This window comes from Catharus ustulatus, chromosome 4, assembly GCF_009819885.2.
Source record: "Catharus ustulatus isolate bCatUst1 chromosome 4, bCatUst1.pri.v2, whole genome shotgun sequence".
NCBI lineage: Eukaryota > Metazoa > Chordata > Aves > Passeriformes > Turdidae > Catharus > Catharus ustulatus.
In genome coordinates, this window is record NC_046224.1 from 24,308,809 (window position 1) to 24,331,654 (window position 22,846).

General features: G+C 40.5%; 1 protein-coding gene across 7 annotated transcripts; it reads left to right on the forward strand.

Moving 5' to 3' along the window:
• Nucleotides 1–8,603: 8,603 nt before the first annotated feature.
• On the forward strand, nucleotides 8,604–22,786 carry DMC1 (DNA meiotic recombinase 1). 7 transcript variants are annotated; one of them, XM_033059064.1, is made up of 14 exons: nucleotides 8,604–8,693; nucleotides 10,280–10,367; nucleotides 10,996–11,040; nucleotides 13,227–13,373; nucleotides 13,672–13,754; nucleotides 14,344–14,396; nucleotides 15,279–15,320; nucleotides 16,516–16,588; nucleotides 17,282–17,373; nucleotides 17,876–17,949; nucleotides 18,048–18,162; nucleotides 18,988–19,048; nucleotides 19,588–19,704; nucleotides 20,128–20,830. In XM_033059064.1, exons 2-14 carry the CDS (start codon nucleotides 10,308–10,310, stop codon nucleotides 20,195–20,197), a joined length of 1,032 nt encoding a protein of 343 aa, XP_032914955.1. In that variant the 5' UTR covers nucleotides 8,604–8,693; nucleotides 10,280–10,307; the 3' UTR covers nucleotides 20,198–20,830. The 7 variants fall into 7 exon arrangements, with proteins under 7 accessions (XP_032914955.1, XP_032914952.1, XP_032914956.1 ...); XM_033059062.2 differs by lacking the exon at nucleotides 8,604–8,693 and adding an exon at nucleotides 21,937–22,786 and having other exon boundaries at nucleotides 9,076–10,367; nucleotides 20,128–20,197; XM_033059061.1 differs by lacking the exon at nucleotides 8,604–8,693 and having other exon boundaries at nucleotides 9,053–10,367.
• Nucleotides 22,787–22,846: the final 60 nt, after the last annotated feature.

Sequence of the window (22,846 nt, forward strand, 5' to 3'; positions counted from 1 at the left end):
CATATACACCCTGTAATACCAAAAAAAAAAAAAAAAAATTCTTAAGGGCAGTTGCTCATGTAAAGGCAGTGTGGAAGTGGGATTGAGTGGGATTGCTTTGCACATTTTAGTGTTGCTTTTTTGTCAGTTTTTCTCACAGATTCTGCTTGTAACCCAGTAAGGTCCCTATCCATCACCACTTACACCCTTTTGTTTTCCTGAAAAGAATGGGTGAGAAGACATCACTCCTTGCTTTGGAAGCAGGTCCTCTATTCTTTCAAATATACTTGAATTCCTCCTGAAATGATATCCAGGAATGTCCTTCACCCTGACAATTCAGAATCCTGAGCTGATCTGCAGATGCTTTTACTTGCTTTCTTCAAGACCACTCAGTCATTTCTAGCAAATGCCTGGGATGAAAGATGGCTGTTACTCTCTTCAGCTTCGTATCTCCAGTTTGCTTTTGCTGCATCAGCAGCATGTGATAGCTGAGGCTGGGGAACTGTGCCTGGTCAGTATGCAACATCTCATGGCTGCAGTTCAATACCGAATACAATTTTGAAACCAAATATTTGAGTGTCTTATGACTTCCTTCTTGTTTGATGCTCATTGCCCTAAGAACAGAGGTCATATCACAGAATCACAGAATGACTAGATTGGAAGAGGTCTTCAAGATCATCAAGTCCAACCCATCCCCTAACATCTCCACTAGACCATGGCACCAAGTGCCACATCCAGTCTCTTCTTAAACACATTGAGGGATGGTGACTCCACCACCTCCCTGGACAGACCATTCCAGTACTTTATCACTCTTTCAGTGAAAAACTTTTTCCTAATATCCAACCTGTATCTCCCCTGGTGCAGCTTGAGACTGTGTACTCTCGTTCTGTCTGTTGCTGCCTGGTGAAAGAGAACAACCCCCACCTGACTACAAACACCTTTCAGGGAGTTGTAGAGAGTGATAAGGTCACCCCTGAGTCTCCTTTTCTCCAGGCTGAACAACCCCAGCTCCCTCAGCTGTTCCTCACAGGGTTTGTGTTCCCAGCCCCTCATCAGCCTTGTTGCCCTTCTTTGGACACACTCAAGTGTCTCAATGTCCTCCCTGAACTGAGGGGCCAGAACTGGACACAGCACTCAAGGTGTGGCCTCAGCAATGCTGAGTACAGGGGAAGAATGATCTCCCTGCTCCTGCTGGCCACACTGTTCCTGACACAGACCAGGATGCCATTGGCCTTCTTGGCCACCTGGGCACACTGCTGGCTCATGTTCAGTCAGCTGTTGACCAGCATCCCCAGGTCCTTTTCTGCCTGGGCACTGTCCAGCCACACTGTCCCCAGCCTATAACACTGCAGGGGGTTATTGTGGCCAAAATGCAGGACTCGACACCTGGATTTGTTAAACTTCATCCTATTGGATTCCGCCCATCCATCCAACACTTCCAGGTCTCTGCAGAGCACTCCTGCCTTCCAACAGATTAACACATGCTCCCAGCTTAGTGTCATCTGCAAATTTATTAATGAAGGACTCAATACCCTCATCCATGTCATCAACAAAAATATTGAACATAACAGGCCCCAGCACAGACCCCTGGGGGACACCACTGGTGACTGATCCCCAGCTGGATGCAGCACCGTTCACCACCACTCTCTGGGCCCGCCCATCCAGCCAGTTCTTAACCCAGCAAAGAGTGCTCCCGTCCAAGCCATGGGCTGCCAGCTTTTCCAGGAGTGTGCTGTGGGAGACAGTGTCAAAGGCTTTGCTGAAATCCAGGTATGCAACATCCATAGCCTTTCCTGCATCCACCAGGTGGGTCACTTGGTTGTAAAAGGAGACCAGGTTGGTCAAACAGACCTTCCCCTCCTAAACCCATGCCGGCTGCGTCTGATACTCTGGCCTTCCTCTAAGTGCTGTGTGATGCCATTCAGTATGAACTGTTCCATATGTGAACTCTGGTCTCAGAAACTCTGACCTATTCCTCTGGGTTGGATTGCCTGACTGTTAATACAGGAAGTGCTGCCTTAATAGTCCAGTGGAAGAACAATAGCGGAGGACAGACAAAATAGGAAGAAAGACTGCAGTAGAAAGTACTGGAGTATATTGAACCCCAGTGGGAGTTGTTATTGAGTAGGAGTTTCAGAAACACAGATATGTCATTTATAATCACCAATTCAGAAAAAACATGAGAAGGAGAGATTAACAGCTTTTTTTTTCAGATATAGGCAGAGAAGTGTTTAATAAAGAACTCACTTCCAGTAAGGCTGGTAAAGAAACGATGGTAATCCAAGGAAAGGAGAACAATGGATTAAAAAATAATAATCAGGCTAATGAATCTCTTAAGGTTTGAGATTGAAGAAGATTATTAGCTGGACCATCACTGAAAAGTAAGGCTCTATTGTAGCAAAATCAAGGAAATAGCATTTTAAAGCCAATTACAATTCCTGAGGCCTTTAAATGTTATTCTAATATAAAAACAACTGTATGATGATGCACTGAATGCCTATCCAAGTTCTGAGGTTTGAAAAACAAACTGCTTATAATCTTTTGTGGCCAATAACCTGATGAACATATGGAATACAAATGGAGCAAGACTTGGGTTTTTATCTGTGGTTTACATAGAAACTCAATTGGAAGCAGCAGGCGAAGCCAAGAGGAGAAAACTGGCCAAAGGAAGAGCATGTTCAGTTCTAAGCTAGAAAACCTGGGCTTTTCCAAACTGATAAAGAATCTGGGAGGACTGTTACATTTATTAGTTTTTCAGCAGAGGCTGTTCAAAATTTGGTGGTTTTTTTAAAATGAAGAAATGTCTCACATATTAGTGCTGAATTTCTTCCAAATGAAAATCTAAAAACATTGTTCTTGTAATACATCATTCTTTTTTTATGTGACCAGTGAAATCTGTCATGACCTAGAAATTTAAAATTTTCTATCAGCTGCACTTTAAACACATTCTTCTTTCTGAATCATGCTAATGAAAATGTTGTCCTGAGTGAAAAACAGAGCGATGTACTCAAAGTCATTATTCACCCTACTTGACAACAGAAGCACTCAGCTTCTTTGAGCTGGAATGCATTAAAGGGGCGAAAAAGACATTCAATGAATCATGCTTTTTTCAGCTGTTACACTGAAAACTCTGCTGCCCTATGTTTGGTTCATAAAGCTGCTTTGCTTCATGTCTTTTTCAGACTAATTTTCAGCGCTAGTGCATGAATAAGTTGAAGAAGCATTGACTCTTTTGGCCATAACAGTTAAGACAGTATTTGCAGTACTTCCAACTTTGTTTGCATTAGGAGTCAGAATGTCTTTGTGAAGAATACACACACGACATTGTGTGTGTATGTTCTGCAGCACTGAAACATTTTCTTGTTTTAACTTCCTTTCTCATGAATTATTGCAATTAAATCAAGTTTTCTGACTCAGCTTCCTGCAACAAATCCTTGCTGCTTCTCTCCCATTTTTTTTATTATGAACCAATGTGTTTGGCTGCTGCCAGACCAATTCTACCCCCTGTATTTGCATTCAGTCCCAGAGAAGTCCGTCTGTCTACAGAAACAGTGACAGTCCATCAAACGGCAAAACTGATCCAACACCATGCTGAGGCAGTCTTTCCCCATCTTTCTCCCTCATCTCCCAGCTGCCTGATTCCATCCTTTCCTTTTTTACTGTTCAGATAAGCACCAGAGGGAATACAAATATGAGAAAAGCAAACCATAATGCCTTGCTGGGTTAAATCTAAGCTCAGTCCCACTCTGAGAGCTGGCACATGGAGCATCAGTTAGGGCAGTGTGGGAGCCTGGCCATGCTCTGTACTCTGATCAGGCCCCAGAGAAAAAGGGATTTTGCATTTCATTCCCTTGGGGAATGGCTTCCCATTTAATCTGTGAGCAGAGGATTGTTTAGTCAATTCTTCTGGTTTACTTAGTGAAATGAAGATATTCACCCATGGACTTTAACCAGGGCTGTGACTGAGCTTTGATTCAAATGCAAGCTTGTCAGAGCACTGTCACCATATCTGAAGACTGATAACAGTTTCATATCAAATAAATTTTATTATTGCTTTCTTCAACCTACTTTTATCTGATCTTGAAGGTAATTCAAATGAGCAAAGATATATGTAATTGCAATTACTACTCCCACTTAGCTGCATATGTAGGCAGTCTTATTTCATAATTAGTCTGTTACTTCTGTTTATCATAAAGTTAATATTAAGCTGAAGTAGAACAAGGTGCACTTATTCCACAACAAAAATCTATGTATGTGGAGTTAGTCAAGAGCAGTTATTTTGGAATTTGCAACAGCTGTTTAGAAAGCTCTCACAGTTTAAAAAAAGACATGCACTTCCCAAAGTATACATTTCATGATTCAGAGTAATATATTTTACCAACTGCATTTCAGTTTTTTTCAATAGTGATTAAAATAGAGATTCATTTTCTTGTGTAGAGACCGATAAACTGTAAAAGGTTGCAGCACCAGTTGCTCAAGCAAAAAGAAATGTTAAAAATAAAAAAGCTGATTTAAAAATATATATTTTAAATAATATCTATTAACATAGGTTAGCAATGTGCTCAAAGGGTTGGGGGAGTGGCTGGGGTTAGGTTTAGGGTTGAGAGTCAAAGAGTGTACAGCTCCAGGAACACTGGGGCTGGAAAAGGCATGGCAAGGTGATAATGGCAGGGCCCCAACATTGCTGCACCTACACCCAGCAGCACCACACCACATCTGATTATACGGCATGTATTGCCTATTATGAATGTTACTCTTTTTATTTCCCCTTTGTTACCCCTAAATCCAGTTCCAGGTCAGTTTTTCTTTGACAAATCACTGGTGAGTTGCTCACAGCAGACAGGCCAGCTGTGCCAAGCCCATGCCTTGTCTATTACCTTTATAACCCTGTACTCTTCAGCAAATCTCTTACCCCCACTTCTCAAGGCTTCTGCTATTGCTCCATGCCTGCATTTCCCTGCCCTGCATCACAGTGCTAGTCGTAAGTCTCTTTTTCTACACAGAATAACTGCTTGATACTTTATTTATATAAAATGATGGTTATACCACACACAGATAAACAGAAGTAAAACAAATTAGCCACAGACCTGGTTAATTATAGAAACTGCTGTCACAGCTGATCAAATAAAAGATACAGAAGGATCGAGAGAAGTTCAAACAAAGCAAACTTGACAAATCTCAGTCCTGAGGCCTTACACATTGAGTACAAAGTTTATGGCAAATTACTGAGAGTGGCAATACTGTATTGCAGGGCTGCCCCAAAGGTCATGAGCAGGTAAAAGCAAACTGCACACACTATCACATAACCCATCATGTTTGGGCATTTTTTTAGAACTGCTGGCATTTTTTTCTCTTTTGAGGTAGAAAAAAGCATGAAAGAATTAGAGTCTCAGTTACCTGAACTTTTAACAGTAGAAGTTAGCTCAAATATTGAACATTTTTTAACAGATAAAATTGCACAGTGAAGGGTAGACAACAAGGGTAATGTCAAGGACAGACAAGCACTGAAATTGTCTAGATCTTTCTCAAAAGATAAAACAAAATCTACAGCCTCCCCAGCCAAATGAACATCTGACTCTGCTTTGAGATAATCTCTCAATGTCTTTTTCAGTCCTATTGCTCTCTATTACTAGTTTGGTTTTTTATATTAAATAAGAAATTCCTTGTGCATTCTCAAAATGGACAGTTTTTCTTATCTCCTTTGTCTTTTTGATAGATCACATGTGATATACCGTTGCGTGTCTCCATAAATCCTCTAACTTGGTTTAGGTTTTGAAAGTTTGAAAAGTGGCCTTGTTTTTTCCAGTTTAGTTTTTTTATTATTTCATCATGTAATTCTTAATTATATATATAAATAATCTTAAATTTCACAATCACCTGTAGTGAATAGTGAATCACCTATAGAAATAGTGAATCTTGTGCTGCTTGGACTGCTGTCACTTACTGTGTTTGTATACTTGACACACAGAATATTTATTTCTCATTTAGAAAAATACCCATTTCTGAATTTTCTAGTTGGTGTTTTGATATTGATGTTATCTTCTTTTCCAGTCACATACAATCTGTTGTGTTCCTGACTTGACCTGACATCTCTTTAATATCAATGGGCATAGCCCTCTAATTCATCACTTCCTCCATAGCTGCAATGCTGAACCATGGTCTGGACAGGACATCTATGTCTTTTTAATGCAGGATTTCTCCCAATATTGTAGTATTGAGTACTTTTGTCAAGGCTTAGCCTAAGCATCTCAAGACTGTGATGGAGACACATCTCAGTCTCCCAGTACCATATCTATTCTTTCCATTAATTCTGTTTTAACAATAGAGCTCTCCTGTCAATTCAGTTTGAATTATGAAGCTTGGCTGATCTGGTATTTTGCCAGTCCTACTCTAAGATCCATAGTATGCACAAAGCTTTTGCAGTTCATCTTAGTTCTGACCAGAGACGGAAAACAAAACCCCACAACAAAACCCCTCATGATTTCCCTCTTGCAACCATGGATGAAGTTTGTGAGGATGAAAAAAAATCGCCTGGATACTTACTATTTTATGACAATGGTTTGACTTGGTCCTTGTCCAAAAACAGCTACAATATCTCAAGTGAGAAGAAATGTGTATCACAGTGGTGTATCTCATTCCAGGGCATCTCTAAGGGATGGAGATGCACTGGTCAGCACAGAATCTGTAAAATGGAAGGAGAAGACTGAGGGGTGCCTCTGCTCACTTGGGCCAATGTCTAACAGGACGTTGCTAACCCTGTGGGGTTATTGTACAACACCAGCTGGAAGCCAAATGAGCAATTAATGGTCACACAACGTTTTGAAGTTGTAGAATGTAATTTATTGTATGTATGCAATTTATTGCCAAAGTAGCTCTTTGGAGTGGGAAATGGTCTTAAGATTGTGTGCATTCATTGACCTTTCTGAGAACCATTTTACAAACTAAAAGGATAATGAAGGGACGGTTGTTTACCGAGTGAGGTATTATCTGCTGCAGAGCTGCTCAGCAGCACCAGAAGGGTCACTGCCTGCATGTGCATTCTGTTCTGGAATAAAAGCATACTTTGTGAAGGAATTCACCTTTGAAGGGCTGTCTGCCTAAGTGCTCTTCTGGAATAGCTCTTGTGGAATAATGCAGTTTTCAAAAGCTATGCCAGCCTCTTCCTCTGTATAGACAAAACCTTGGGCTCCCAGGGTTGGACTTTCGGTCCTTACAGAAATTGCCTGATGTTTCAGATGGGGACCCTGCAAGCACTCCTGTGGTGTGCCGTGGGTTTGTTGCCTGGTTTCCTGATTTGGCTAAGAAATGGCTTGGAAAAGGTGCCCTTAACCTCCCACGGGCAAAGGGTGGGGAAGCTTTCACAAGCCCCTCGAAACAGGCTGGGATGCTGCTCCAATCCCTTCTGCCATTCCAAGCCCACACAAGGGGCAGCCAGGAACTCCTCCTGCTCGCAGGAGATGTGATGTCTCCTTGACATGCAGTCCCGAACCAACTGTGCTACCAGAGGCGAGCTAAAACGAGCGAGTGCTTTCCAAATACTGTCTCCAAGAAGACTGCAGATGTCTCCTTGAAGTGCTCATATCCTAAAAAGCACCTTTCCCATCCTTTTAAAATGGCAGATTAAGTCATGGGTATGACTCAGCCTCATTTTCTTGTCCTGTGACTCCAGGCAAGTCACTTGTCTTCCAGCTCTCTGACAGGTTTTGGCCATCCAATCCAAAAACGCCGTGTGTGCCTTGTTGAGGAAGATGCGTGAGTGGAACCCTGGAAAAACAAAAGGCAGAGCCGCGTTGAACTGAATGCCTTCCAAACCAACGCGGCTTTAACTAAGGCTGCCTTTTCCAGCTGTAGAGTAAGGGCAATACGATATTCCCGGCAGACGGCGAGTACAGCAGTTGATAAACCAGGGGCGATGGAGTGGTTGAGGACGGGGATTGAGGCGCCCTTCGGCGCAGGGCCCGGCTGAGGGAGCGCGCGGGGCCCGCTCCGGGGGAGCCCTCATGGCGCCCCCACAGCCGCGCCCCGCCCCGCCCCGGCGGGAAGGCGGCGGGACCGAGCCCTCAGAGGAGGAGAGCGGGCGGCCCTGGCGAGCTCCGAGCCTCCGCCCCGGGTACTGCATCCACCCTCTCCCCGGAGCTGCCCGGGCATGTGCTGGGGGGTTAATTACTATGCTAATTCTAATGGGGAATTACGGTGCTCCGCGGCGGGAGGGAGGTTCAGCGGTTCCTCGCCCTTTGGGGACAGCAATGTAGATCTCATGAGGAGGCAGCTGGCAAAGACAAGCCAGATAAATCCGCGTGTTGATGACGATTAATCAGTTATTTTCCTGTGAGTTGACAGATGTGAGGTGCCGCCGTGGGGCCCCTTGGGGCAGGTCGGATCGCGGCCTGCCCCGACCCCGGCAGCCGAGCTCTGCTGCCATTTTCTGCCGGCCCAAGCCCGGGGGAATTGCGGGGAGCGGGTCCTTGTCGCACCCGCAGGCTGGAAGGACACCGCGGTATCCAGGTCTTGCTCACCTACCCTTGGGTACTTGAGGTGGCAAAAGTTGTTGATGGTTTTTCATGGATTTGCTCTGTTGTCTCAGAATTTCACCCTTTTATCTGCTTCGCTGCAGGCAGTGGTGACCGGAATCCTTCAGGTGTGCCAACACACCAGCAGCAGGACAACGTTCACTGAGCAGGAGGATTTTTTTCGTATCTAAAACTTTTAATAGGGTGAGGTATAATTTCTCCATTTTCCCTTACAGCCCGTAGGAAGGCACAGGTCTGGGTCTGCCTCGTTTTTCTGCTGTGAGATGCCAATTGCTTGAAGATGGGGAGTAGGAGAACAATCCTATAACCTGCTCAGTGGTGCAGGAGTGCAGAATTATGTGCATTTTGTGAGGATGTTTTTAATGAAGAAAGAGATTGTTTTATAGTTTTAGTGCCTCTTGCATTACTTGTTTTTCTTCCTTTGGTATTTGAAGCTAGGAGATTTTTCAAATCTCCCGAAGTATTTTTTAATTAATGTTTTGCTGTAATTATGTGAAGGCATGATTTGTCACTCCATAATTGTCAGGGTTCTGAAACAGAAATTAAATATATCATGACACTATCAGGAACAACTGATTTTATAAGAATATTTCCAATAAACACTAACAGAATTAGATAATTTTGAAATTCTGATATTCTGTTCATGTCTTTCCCAGCCTCTATATACACAAGATTCTTGCAAGCAAATTAGTATCCATTTAGAAGCTGAAAAAAAGGCTTTTTGCAGATATTTAGCCTAAACTCTCCCAACCTCTGTTAGACATAGCCCATCTAACAGTCTGTGGATTTTGTTCACAAATGAGCAAGTAAATATATGCACACATTTTCATGTGGTAGTCTACAAAACTTTTGATCATCCATAGCTAGAACACCAAAACAATTTAAACAGAAGCAGCTTAACCCATTTACAAAACCACAAAAATGATAGAGTTTAGTTGTAAGATCATATTTCTAAGGAACTACTTTGTATTCACTATTCTTGCATTCATAAAATTTTAGGTTACGCTTTGTTTTTCAGTTCTAAGTCATGTAGAGAGGGCAGTGAAGCTGTGGTGAAGTACAGACAGGGCAAGTTAACCATGAAAAAACATGAAATGAGCTCTCTGTATATGGGTTTGCATAATAAAAGTTCCAGATTTTATTACCCTTATTTTGTTCTCTCCATGCAAGCGTATTCCTTATAGCCATTACCTGCACATCATCAGCATTTATTGGTCATTTTGAACCCCAGCAAGAACTTCAAAACAAATACAGCTTTAATAATCTGCTCTCAAGATACACCACTTAAGAGCTGTAGCCTTCTCAGCAGTTTTGTGGGTTTTCTGTCACATAAAGATGGAGAGGCTGAGCTGTTGCATTGCCTTGTCATTACCCATTCTGTCTGCAGCTATGCTGACTTCTGTTATAAAAACACAGACTGCCTTTAGCATTCTTACCAGAATAAATTCCACTAGTGGTAATTCATTTTAAATGTTCCCACCTCCAAAATTCATCTCTGACCCAAGATTCTCACAAGGGAATGAGATCTCTTTTCCTAATACCTTTGAAGCCCTTTCTAGCCAAACCAGTTCATGTGAGTGTAAAGCCATAGATTTTCTCCTTTTGGCCTGATAGGTCAGATAATGAAGAGTTGGAAGCCGAATCCAAATTGAAATCCATATGTGATGTCATACTGACATATTTCTGTAGTCCTTGGGCTCTTAAAAGTCCTTTTACAGACATTTACTCATTTATTGCCTCCCCATGACTTTGTTTGCATTTCCCACTAGTGATCAATACTTCATTGCGTGCTCTTTTATGATGAAGGCCATGGAGGATCAAGTAGTCCAAGAAGAACCAGGATACCAGGACGATGAGGTAAATTTGTGATTGATTGAAAACTGTGTGCAGCAAATGTTTGAAGGTATTTTGGTAGTGTTATGAAACCCATGGAGGAACAGGAGGTCCCAAAAAAACATCAAGGAGTTCAGTGCATTTAAAATCTTGTTCCAGTCTCCTACCAAGAAAATCTCATTCCCCTAATCCCTTTACAACCTGGCTCTACAAGTAATCTTCATTAACCTTTCAAAAGCTGTGTACAGTTTTTAATGGGATTATCATTATTTCAGCGTATTTTGCACTTCTATATTAAATGCAATGGGACTCTCAGTTAATTTTCTGTTTCCGAGGAATGATCATCAGCAAGAAAAGAGTGAGAAACTATGGCAGAAAAGCTGCAGATTATGGTGATGATGATAGCACAAGTTTTACTAGCACAGCAGAGGATTAATTGCCTGTGAAGATACTTTATGGAGAACATGATAGGAAATGTGTAGGCCTCAGTACACTTAGCTCACTATGGCTTTGCTTATTTCAGTTGTCCAACAAGTTATGTATTATTTATGAAAAATCAGTAAATGTTTACAAATCTGAAACAGTCACTTGGTGAGATACATGTAATAACAAGAAAAAGAAATGTCTATTTTTTTTCTGCTATTTTGTTTAGGAATCCTTTTTTCAGGATATTGACCTGCTGCAGAAGCACGGAATTGTAAGTATTAGCAATTGCACAAAATTGTCCCTCAAAAGTTCCTGTAAGGTTGTTTCCAAAATTATAAGCACATTGATGCAAATACTGAAGTTCCTCCTTGCAATAAGTTCTAACTCAGTCAGTGGAGACAAATTTTGCCTTTGGTGATAAGACAGATTTTTAGAAAATCTCATTCACATCAGATTCCTAAATAAAGTGTCAAGATACTCAAAGTGTTTAGCACCTAGCACTCTTGAAAAACCAACTGCTTGCTAATTTATTTGAAAACTGTGTGATAAATTATTTCCTGTTCCTGCCAATCTTTGTAATTACTCCTGCATTTTTAGTGCCTGTGAAATTACACTGTGACAATTGTTACTATACTATTTTCAGCATGCTGGTGCAGGGGGTAGAGTAGGAGTGAGGAAAATATTAGTAGCTAGAGAAATAAGTGGTTAGTTTTCTTCTCCTGTCATTGTTACCATAATCACATAAACATCACCCATTTATTTGAATTACAATTATTATACGTCTATCTCGGAGGCTGGCTCATGGATTGGAATCCTCTTATATTCAGAGTTATAGAAGCAAATAAAAAGTTGGGTTTGCCTGAAGTAATGTGAGATTTAATAGAAGTGACTACAGACAGATAAAGATGGGGAGGACATGTCACAATGACTCATTATTAGTCAGTGCTGTAGTTACTGGGCTGACCATGTCAACAGTGCAATTGTTGGCAATTTTTTTATTGGCAGTTCATTGGCAGTTTTAAAGATAGTTCTGAAGAGGAATCACATGGTTTGGGAGTTCAAACTATGGAGTAACATGGAAAATAAACAAATAATTGCTTTAAAAATTTAGCAAGTTGATCAAAGAGGGTGACCTGAGCTGGAAGGGAGCTGTACTGCCCTGTCAGTATGAAACAAGACATGGCATTCACAGAATAATACAAATGTGTGAAAGAGCTTGAAAACCAAGAATAATGACTTAGGCTGCTCTTCTGGGGTTGTAAAGGTTTTCTGTTCTTTTCCATTATTTTTTTCTTTCTTTCAATGGTTATTTCCACACCTCAGAGGAAGTTTTTGTTCTTAGCTGTGCCAGCTAAAAGCTTTGTGCAAACATATGATCACCCGTATCTGTTAAATGAATTTACCTGAAGAAATAATTTTTGTGGGTTTAGAATTTTTTGCCAAGGAATAGAGAGAAAAATATTTACCGGATCTGCCAGTGTGCCCAGAAATAGAATCAGATTAGAACAACTGAGACTGTGGTTCGGTGATCAAAAGTGTTTGGTAGGATTTAAGGTGCTGTTACCCCTCAGCCTCTGCTGAGTGTCACACACATATCACAGGATGAGAAATAAGATTCCAAATAAACATGACTAATTTCTCACACAACCCCCCCTCCCTTCTTATGCTCTATGTACCCACACACTCTAGATAAATAGATGATATGTCCAGTTCATACTCTTTTTCAAAGAAAAAACTTGGCCAGAAATGGTAAATTGATGTATTATCCCACACCTTCCACATAGAATGTTTTCTCATGAGTAATCTGTTCTTGCTTTTACATTTCCAGTGATGTAAGAATCATGAAATGAGGTGAGGGAAGGCAAAATATGTCAGTAGGGTGCTGTCTGATGTTGTGCTGTTCCCAGTTTATGAAAAACTAGTAGCTTGCTCCAGCCCAAAGTGTCAGTCAGATCTGCAGGATACATGTGTTTTAAACTGGACATGCAGAAACAGCCCAGCAGTTAGACTCAGCTTCCAGTGATCCTTGTGAATGAGCTCCCAGCTATCTGCCACCAGATTATCTGGTTTACAGATTGTCTCTGCTAAGGGACCAAGGACAGACTTGAGTGTTACAGGGTGTCCTAGGTCCACATCCACATTATCTGAAATAATTCTTTGCTATCACCTTTGATCTAGAAAACTGACACTGAAAGAGGAGAAGTAAATACCCAGACACCTTTCTCTCAAACCCACCAGGAGCTGCTCTCTGCACCGTGATCCCTCACACCAATATTACTCAAAATTTTGTTTTGTTGGTGTCACAAACCACACAATGAAGAGTTTACTATAAATCTGTGTCTTTCTTGGTGAAAACACACGCGTATGAATGTAAGCTTAAAATATTTTGCAAAGGTTTACTTCACCTTCAAGTTGTTAACTGTCCTGAGTACTCACAGAAGGGAAATTTCTTTGCAGAACGTAGCAGACATAAAAAAGCTGAAGGCAGTTGGGATTTGTACAATCAAAGGAATCCAGATGACCACAAAACGGGCACTGTGCAATGTGAAGGGGCTCTCAGAGGCCAAAGTGGACAAGATTAAAGAAGCTGCAAACAAGCTTGTTGTAAGCCAGTCACTTTCCTGAGAGTTTGAACTTATGCCTCTCCAAAATGCTGTGCAACATTTCTCTTAGCAGATTTCCCACTGCATCATCAAAATAATTTTGAAACTTATTCTACCTGTTACTCTAAGGCATAATACTTTATACTCCACAACAACCAGACGAATGCTGTGATGCTTTTTATAGCCAAGCCATGGGAATGAGGCTAGGGGGAAAAGAACCTATTTATGTGGGATATTGCACTTTTAACTTCAGGTTAAAGTTAAAATAAACCTCTTGTGTTCTCTTTGTTCTTCCCTAGGAACCAGGCTTCCTCACTGCCTTTGAGTACAGTGAAAAACGGAAGATGGTATTTCATATTTCCACTGGCAGCCAGGAATTTGAGTAAGCTTATCTCTTATATCCTTCCTTCATCCAAATGTTCCCAATAATCATCTTAATTGTCTTTAATGAGACACAGAAATATAAGAGAATAAATACTTGGCTAGGACACATAGATCCCCTTGCATCTGGAGTTAGTGCTGGCTTAAAGCACCAAACCAACTCCTTTTCTGAGGGGAAACTGGACTTTGTACAGTAACTGTAAATAATAATTTGCATCCAGAAATCTTGAAAGCATAATTTTTTAACCTGTCAAAATAATCTGCAGGTTTCAGGTCAAAATTACAAATCTTCAAGTCCTCCCTTGAGATATTTTTATGGTACCCTATTTTCAAATATTATTTTCAATGTTATTTTCTCTCCTTTCTTTCCAGTAATAATTTCTATAGATCTTTCCCTTGCCCACAAAAAGGGAGGTAAAGACAGAGTTAATTCCGTATGAATCAATGATCATTTAGTGCCCTGCACTTAATACATCAAGTGAGGGGTTTGAAGACAGAAATTACTTTTCTTAAAGTAGTAAAAAAGATTTTTACTTTCCTCTTGTGATTTTTTGGGTTTAACTATATCATAATCCTCTCCCTTTCTGCAGCAAACTTCTGGGTGGTGGGATTGAAAGCATGGCAATCACTGAGGCCTTTGGAGGTGAGAGAACCACATTAAATGGGTATTACCAAAAATTGCAACTTAATTTAGATTTTAATTCAACTTGGATTCCTTCTATCAAATTTACCATAATGCAATAGTACCTGCATTAGTGCAATAAGAAATAGTTCACTTCTCTTAATGCTTTCCATTTTTCCTCTTCATTTGCTTGCAGACTAAGTTTGAGCTGAGTAATTGTTACTGGGCATGCTGGTTCAGTACAACATACCATTATTAAGACTATTACTAACATGACAAAGTTTTCCCTGATGCAGTGTGTTCCTTTCCAGTAACAAAATTGCCAAAAAGGTATTTTAGTTATGCAAGTTAAGGTACATTGCATTTTATGTAAGATTTTGGAATTACAATTAAGCTACTATTGCAGTACACCTTATTAGTTGGTGCTTGACACTTCAGCAACAAGAGTTCATAAAACACAGTACTCTTCCCTTTAGAAAAGATAAACTGTAGACTAATGTGATTTGGTAGAATGAGATTAATAATCTAGTTAGCTTCTCCTTGATCATTTTACTGGAAATTAAACTGGGCTAGGTTAATGGACTCAACCATTTCTTCATCACCCTGCCCTGCCATTATCACTTTTCCACAGGGGCCATGTGGTTTTAACTTCTATACACAAGAGAATAAATTACTTCAGCAGTCAAGCATGATCAAATTAAAGTATTTCAGATTTTGCTTTTCATGTAATACATTTCTCCTGCAGAGAATATGATTTAGAAATTGAGGTTAATGATTTTAAAAGGTAGAGATTGAGGTGAATTTTTAAAGTAAGAGCTTCTAACTGAATTAATTCCTGAATCTGTCAAACTTGGAAAAAGAAACCCTGACTCTTTTTTTTTTCCCCTTTTCTTTATTTAACAGAGTTCCGGACAGGCAAAACCCAGCTATCTCACACTCTTTGTGGTAGGCATAATACCATAAAAGAGAGTGATATTTCTTCTCAGTGAATCCACTGTTTACAACTGTATCAGAACTAAACACACAGAGACAAGTCAGAATCTTTTATTTCTACAAATACAGTGAAACAGACCTGGTGACCCTTAACTCCATAAACTGTTTTTGAGTAGAGAACTCATTACTTTAAAGTAATGGCACTTTAATACTGCTCACATCCATGAAGGTTTTGCCATAAAGAGGGTGAAGATAATAGGCTGTCTGAGATAAACCAGTGAAACACACCATCTGGAAAAGCAGGGGTCACATGTAGATGGGGCATTGCTCAGAAAAGGGCAGAGGCAAATTTTTTTTCTCAGCAGCTCTTTGACTGTCCTGGTTTCAAGAGGTTTTGCTGAATCTGACATTCTGAAAGGGCACTGAAAGGGTACTACTGGCTGTCAGTGACTGGATAAACAGACTTTGGCAGTCACCATATTTGGGCAGTGCCAAAAACAGCAGGACTTTGATTTCTCAGAGCTACCTCTCAATGTGTAAAGAGTAGTAAACAATAACTTATATAGCTATTAATGCTGCTGGAATTACCAGACACTGGGTAGGCAAATTCTCTTAAATGAACCCCTTATATTGTAAAATGAAATGTAGCATGTTTTGGAAAAATAAGGCCTCTTCTGGCTAGTACAGTGTAATGGTCAGCAGAGTCATACTCTTTTGCATGAATGGTTACAACTGGATTGAGTATTTTAGCTTATTCCCTCCAAAGAGACTAAACCCACAATCAGCAACTATTTGCATATCAGGAAAAATTCATATCCAAAGAATTTTTGATCATATGAGTAACAACTGGAAAGAGTGCCTACTAAGCCAATAGAATTAATTTGGGCAGAGGATTAAGAGGAGGCTTTGTGTGTAAGAACTTACTAATAGTATCCCTAAAATATACAGATTTAGTGACAGTACTGAATAAAACAGGTTTGACACCATTAATTAAATCTCATCTGATGTGCAATCAAGAAAAGCGGCTTGAGCTTATTCTCAAGATGGCAGTAAGATAAGATGCTCCTCATTTTCACATTGATTAAAACTGACAGTTCTTTGGGATATGGATAAACAGTTATATTTTTTAAATAATAATAATAATAATAGCTGGAGTAAAAAAAAACATTTTTCCTGCTTTTTCATTTTAATCTATGATTCTCTGTAGTGACAGCTCAGCTCCCAGGACCAAATGGCTACACAGGTGGAAAGATTATCTTCATTGATACTGAAAACACTTTGTATCTTTTTGACTGTTAAAACCTTCAGATGTGATGAACTGAAAAGTCAGTTTATTTTGTTGTAAGGAAGTAGAAGGCTCCTGATAACTTCATACATGTAAAACATTATGACTGGCACAGAAATCCTGGAGAGCACAGTGTATAGTGGCCCACAAGGAAGTGAGTTTTTCTTCTGTCATTTGATATAATGTAACCTGGGAAAATTACTTAGGAATTGGATTTTATTGTAACTGTTTTGATTTTGTTTGTTTGTTTGTTTGTTTGTTTGTTCATTTGTTTGTTTTGGGGGGTTTGGGTTTGGGTTTTTTTTAGATCTAGTAGGCCTCCTACAGGTTATAGCAGCTTTTCTATTCAAGATAAATTTATCTAAGTACTAAACACTATTTTTTACACTTCACATTTGCAGTAGACTGTGTATAAACAGGTTTTGTTCACAGCTAAATTCCTAGAGCACAGATATCCATATGTCAACCCCCCCGCCTCAAACCCTAAACACAAAACAATTATCATCGTGAGCCCTAAACTATCTTTAGAGTACGTGGGACAGCCTGAAGACAAAAAGTCAGTCTTCTCTAGGACTAAAATAAATATTCTTCTTTCCCCCCCCTCCATAATACTATTTTGGAATGGAGTTTTATTATTTTCAGAGCATGGTTTGCACAAGGAGAAATCCTTAACTCTGACTAATGCCAGCCGACCAGACCGCCTGCGTGACATTGCTGATCGCTTCAACGTTGACCACGAGGCAGTACTTGACAATGTGCTGTATGCACGTGCATATACCAGTAAGACCAATATTGCAACTGGCATGATATTTAGGTTTTTTCCTCTCAGGTACCCATTTTAATAGTTCTCAGTTTATTAACACTTCTCAGTTTATTAACAGCTCAACACACTCTGTGTCACAAGACACTGCTTTAAAACTTCAAGACATTTTGAAATAGGACTTCTTTTAGATTGCAATATAAACATAAATAATATGTTTAAAACATTTTCTGTGTGTCATTTAATTAAACATTAAATTAAAATGTATGTATTGCTTTTCAGTTCTTAACACAACAAAAAGTTGTCTTCATGCACAGAAGATTTTTACAAAGAAGGTTTGTGAGATGGGTGAGAGGAAACTGGAACCTGCAAAGTAGATTGTTACTGAGCACAGGATTTAAAACTGCTGGCAATGAAAATATAACCAGTGCAGACATTTAAAGTGGAATTTTAAAGTTCAGGCTTGGTTCCTTTTTGTTCTCTCTGGTCCTAATTTCTCTTGGCAACTCTGCTTCCCACTAGGTGAACATCAGATGGAATTGCTTGACTATGTAGCAGCCAAGTTCCATGAGGAAGCTGGTATCTTCAAGTTATTGGTACAAGACTTTTTTTTCCCTGTATGCTTACTGTTGTCAAAATAAGTGTTCCTGTTTTCTTTCACTATATTTACTTATCTAGCATGATTACAATGCAGATCATTGACTCCATAATGGCACTTTTCCGTGTGGATTTCAGTGGTCGCGGAGAGTTGGCTGAACGACAACAGAAGCTAGCTCAGATGTTGTCAAGGCTCCAGAAAATATCAGAAGGTACATAAAACATTGCAAGATTTGGGAAGCATGGGCCATGGGCTGGAGTCACTACCAGTAGCTGTTGGCAGCACAACCACCTAGTAGTCCATGTGTATTATGGATCAAGCACCAGCCCAGGAATCTTTCCTCACTTTGCACCTCTGTCAGTTACCAGAAAGATCAAACTGATAATGTATTATTTCAAGATGACAGATAGAGAAAATTTCTGGACTTTTCAACATTTAGAGTTTTTCTAGAAACACTGTCAATCCCTAAATGAGATAATAGGTTGTAGAACTGGACAAATTTTCAGTAAGAGTAATTGTCTTTCCCAAATTTCAACAGTCTAAATCCAAAAGAAAGACAGAGAAAAGAGGATGAACACTTAGAGAAATAAAGAAGCCATGCCTCTTGCCACTTTCTCAGTACTTTGCAATGCTTTGAGGAATGATGAATAGAGTTCCTTCTCTTTGGAACGTCTCAGAAATGTTGATGAAGAATGAATAAATGCTTTTTTCATGAGGTAAAAAAAAAAGGCAAACAGAGAACGGGAAGGAGAGGGAGCTGAGGGCAGGGAGCCAATAGAGAATAGATGGGAACTGAGAAAGACTTGTTCACTGGAATTCTGAAAAGTGCTCATTTTTGGTATATTATGGCTGAAGCCATGCAGGAACAAATCTAGGCTGTGTCCTGATTAACTGCAGCCATCAGTCATAAAGAATATTTTCTTTTCATTTGAAATTTGAAGTGCTTCAGCAGAAACCTTGCTTTTACCATGGATGAGAGAATATTTTGGAATTCTAATTGGATTTAAAACAAACATTGCAATGTTTTCTCTTGCAGAATATAATGTGGCTGTATTTGTGACCAACCAGATGACTGCTGACCCAGGAGCAACTATGACGTAAGATATTTCTTCTCTCTCTTTTAAAAAAAATTCCTGTATTTTGTATTAAGTATTTAACAGAAATGAGAACTGACATTGTAAGGACCAAGAGGCACTGAAATGAAAGATCAGATTGGTCATTTTCCCCTGTGTATTAGGAATCATAAGTAACTGACACCTGGAAGTTTCTCTCAGTTTTTGGAATGAGCTTTTTTGCATTTAACTGCTGCCTGGTATGATGGTGTGATTTCACTGACTTAAACAAAGAAAATTAACTATAAAAAGTATTGGAAAAGCACCACATTTTCCCTTGGAGAAGCTTAAATGTGATATTTAAGGTGTGTATTTCTTCAGCCTCTTGAACTTAATGACAGGAAAATGATGTCAGCATTGAACACTTGAACATATTGAGACAAGTGTGCTAAAGTCAGGTTTCCAATGTTTTTCCCTACTGATTATTCATTACTGAGTTGAATAGGGCTCAGTCTGACAGATAATCACAGTATTAACCTCTGGAATTTGCACAGTGAATCACCACAATTTTCTTGCTAATTCAGCTTTCAAGCAGACCCAAAAAAGCCCATCGGGGGCCACATCCTTGCTCATGCTTCTACTACCAGGATCAGTTTGAGGAAAGGGAGAGGGGAGCTGCGTATTGCAAAGATCTATGACAGGTAAACCACCTTTCCCTGCTGGAGGAAAGGTGACAAAGTTCAAGGTATTGAAACTTGGGAGAAGATATGGAAGGACAAACTAATTAACAGACTAAACAACAATTAAAGTTGTTTTGCACATTGCATACATTAAATACCATAAACTTTCATGATAAATTCTACTAGAATGCTCAGCTCTTGATGAAGGCCATCAAATACTTTGGTAGGACTGGTGGTCCCTTGGCACGAAAATTGTGGACATGTTAAATTCCTGACATGGTAATTTCACATTTTCTGATCCTGATGAGATTGGTCATGTTCTACAGTTTGCACATAGGTATAAAGGCACTGATATATTCCATGTTGCTCACACCCACAACATTTTGGAGACAACTGCATTTTACATGGAGAAACCCACAGGTTTCTTGTTTCTTTTTCTCCCAGCCCTGAGATGCCTGAAAACGAAGCCACATTTGCAATAACCGCTGGAGGGATTGGGGATGCCAAAGAATAGGTAAAAAAGTGATGTAAAGGTACAGCTAAAAAACAGCTGGGAAGTTGGGATGAAGATTTGTGAAAGGTTGACAACTACCTGGCTGCATTTGTAGCTTTTGGGAACTATTTAAGATATTTTGGGAGAACACTGGGATGAACCTTGTACAGTTCAGTTTTACTGAAGCAGAATTTGGTTCATTTAGGATTTTTGCTTTTCAATTGAAAATTGAATTTCTAGCACACAAAGATTTAAGCAATTAGATTTTGAATTGTTCTTAGAATCCTTTTCCTGTGTTTTGAAAATCAAACCTATCCTCTCACATGGGAGTGAATATACGCTTTCTTAATTTATTTCAAAGACAGTGTCAAAGTGGTAATTTAACAGTGTGAAATGCAACAGAACTGGAATAAACTCAGTTATAAAATTGACATATATAGATGGAAAAGGCAGTGGGAGGAACAACAGCTGAAGAATGTGGTGGATTTTCATGTACTGTAGAGGAGGAAGTAGCTTTAAGAAAACGTTTTTAAACATTTTTATCTTGACTAGATAATGTTTATGTTTTTATTTAGCATTTTGTACTTTTTGGACAGAATGTTTTAAACCTGTTCTCATTAAAGTTAAAAATAAAGACTATGAATTAGAACAGAAGTCTGACTATGTTTGGGTGCTTTGAATTAAACTCTCCTCTCAAAAATCTCATTGATCTTTCATGAGGAAAATAATCTAGGCACAACCCAACACCTTAAAACCTTTTTTCTAGTTCTCTAAAGAAACAAACTTGATGGAATTGATTTGTCATTCTTCTAGTATAAGTAAGAATATTAAAGATTACTATGAAGTAATATTAAATATTGTTAGTATTAAAAAGAATAAAACAAATCCAGTGGCAAGATAGGAGAGAGAGGCTAGCACCAGCACTTACACCAAGGAAAAGGCACTTAAGATTCAGCTTCTGAGGGAGCCAGCCAGCACAGGCACACCTCTGAACTAGCCAGAGATGTAGGTCACAGGGGGCAAAAGAAGAAGCTGGGAATAAAGAGGGAAACAGGGCATTGGGGGCCAAAATAACAATTCCTTTTGCGATATCTCCAATGCTAATGGACTTGCTTGTTTTAAAATAAATTAAACAATACACACACACACACACATGGATATAATGGGGTAATTACAATGAGTCTAATTTTGCTATCTGGTAAAAGAACTTGTCCTCACTGGCAAAAGAATTTTTTGGTGTAGGTTACCAAATGCATGTAAGATAACATCAAATAAAAAGGCAGCCAATGACGAGAAATTCATGGAAGAGGAGCCTGACATTTCAACCAGACTTTTCCTTGTGACAGACCTAGAGGGCTTGCTTTCCTTAACTGGTTTCTTAACAGATAGTTCATTTTTTTACTGAGGTAAAGTACTATTTTTCACAGAGGAGAAAAGTCTCCAGAGCTGATGACTGGGAGGCTGGCTGATCTGAGAGAGCCAGGAATGGACCAGCCATTATCATTTAATGCAATGTCCAGTCCTTTGCATGTGCCAGGCTTTCCCACACTAGGCATTTGTATCCAGGGGCCAAATATCCCGTGTCAGTGAGAGTGTGCAGTGCCACCTGACTCCCTGCTGCCCACTTAAAAAGACCCAGGTTTCTTTCAGTATTTTATTTTAAGCACTCAGATTGCTTTCTGCTTCCTCACACATGTGATACATGCATACATATATATATAGCACGTGAAACTAAAATGGTAATTTGTGTGTCGTTCTAGGCTGTTATTTTTATCCAAGGGTCTGAAAGTAAAGGGGACTCGCTTTGCCTTCTGCCGGTGTACCCAGTTTTTGATAACCCGACAGCCCAGAAAGCACGGCTGATAGCGATAAGGCGCTGTGGGCCGCGGCTGCTGTGGCTGGTGCGACCCCACCATCCACGGGACACGGCTCCTTGTGCCAGGACACGCTGACTCAGCGATAGCACGCACAGCACAAAAGGATTTATGGTCTGTGCCACGTAATCGCCTCGTGGATTATTGTGTCTTTCAGCGAGGAGTCTCTGGCTCATCTGGGGAATTCTCTCCCGGCCTGCGGGCGCTCAGGCAACAGCAAACATCATGGCCGCTGTCACTCTGCTCCTGCCCCAGCGCCGCGCCAAATTTCCCCCGTAATCTGACAGGGAATAACGTCGGCCCGCCGGAGCCGCCACAGAGGTCCAAAGGGCCGCTCCCACCCTGTCCCCAGTGTCCCCTTATTGTTCCGCCATTGTCCCATCATGGTGTCCTCAACTCCGCCGCCACCTCAGCGGAGCCCGTGGGCGACGGACCCTATTCTTCAAACTCTCTGCGAAACCGACGTAACCCTCCGGCCCGGCCTGCACGGTCCGCGTAAGAATGTTACGCCAAACGCACCGGGCTCTTCCCGCCTTTCGCCAGCCTGAATTACGCACCTTGCGTACGCCGTGCACTTACGTAACGTGCGCCTTGGCCCAGGTGTTCCCTGCCCTGCAGAACGGGTTACGGAGCGTGCTTCTTGCGCAGCTGACTTTGGGGAATAGCTTTACGCCTCCCCTCCGCCTTCTTCACGCGGGCCCTCGGCTCTAAGTAAAGAACGTTACGCACCTTTCGTAGCCCGCCTGCTACTGCACGGGGCGGTGTTTCGCCGAGCGCGCTTAGTGCGTAGTTGGGT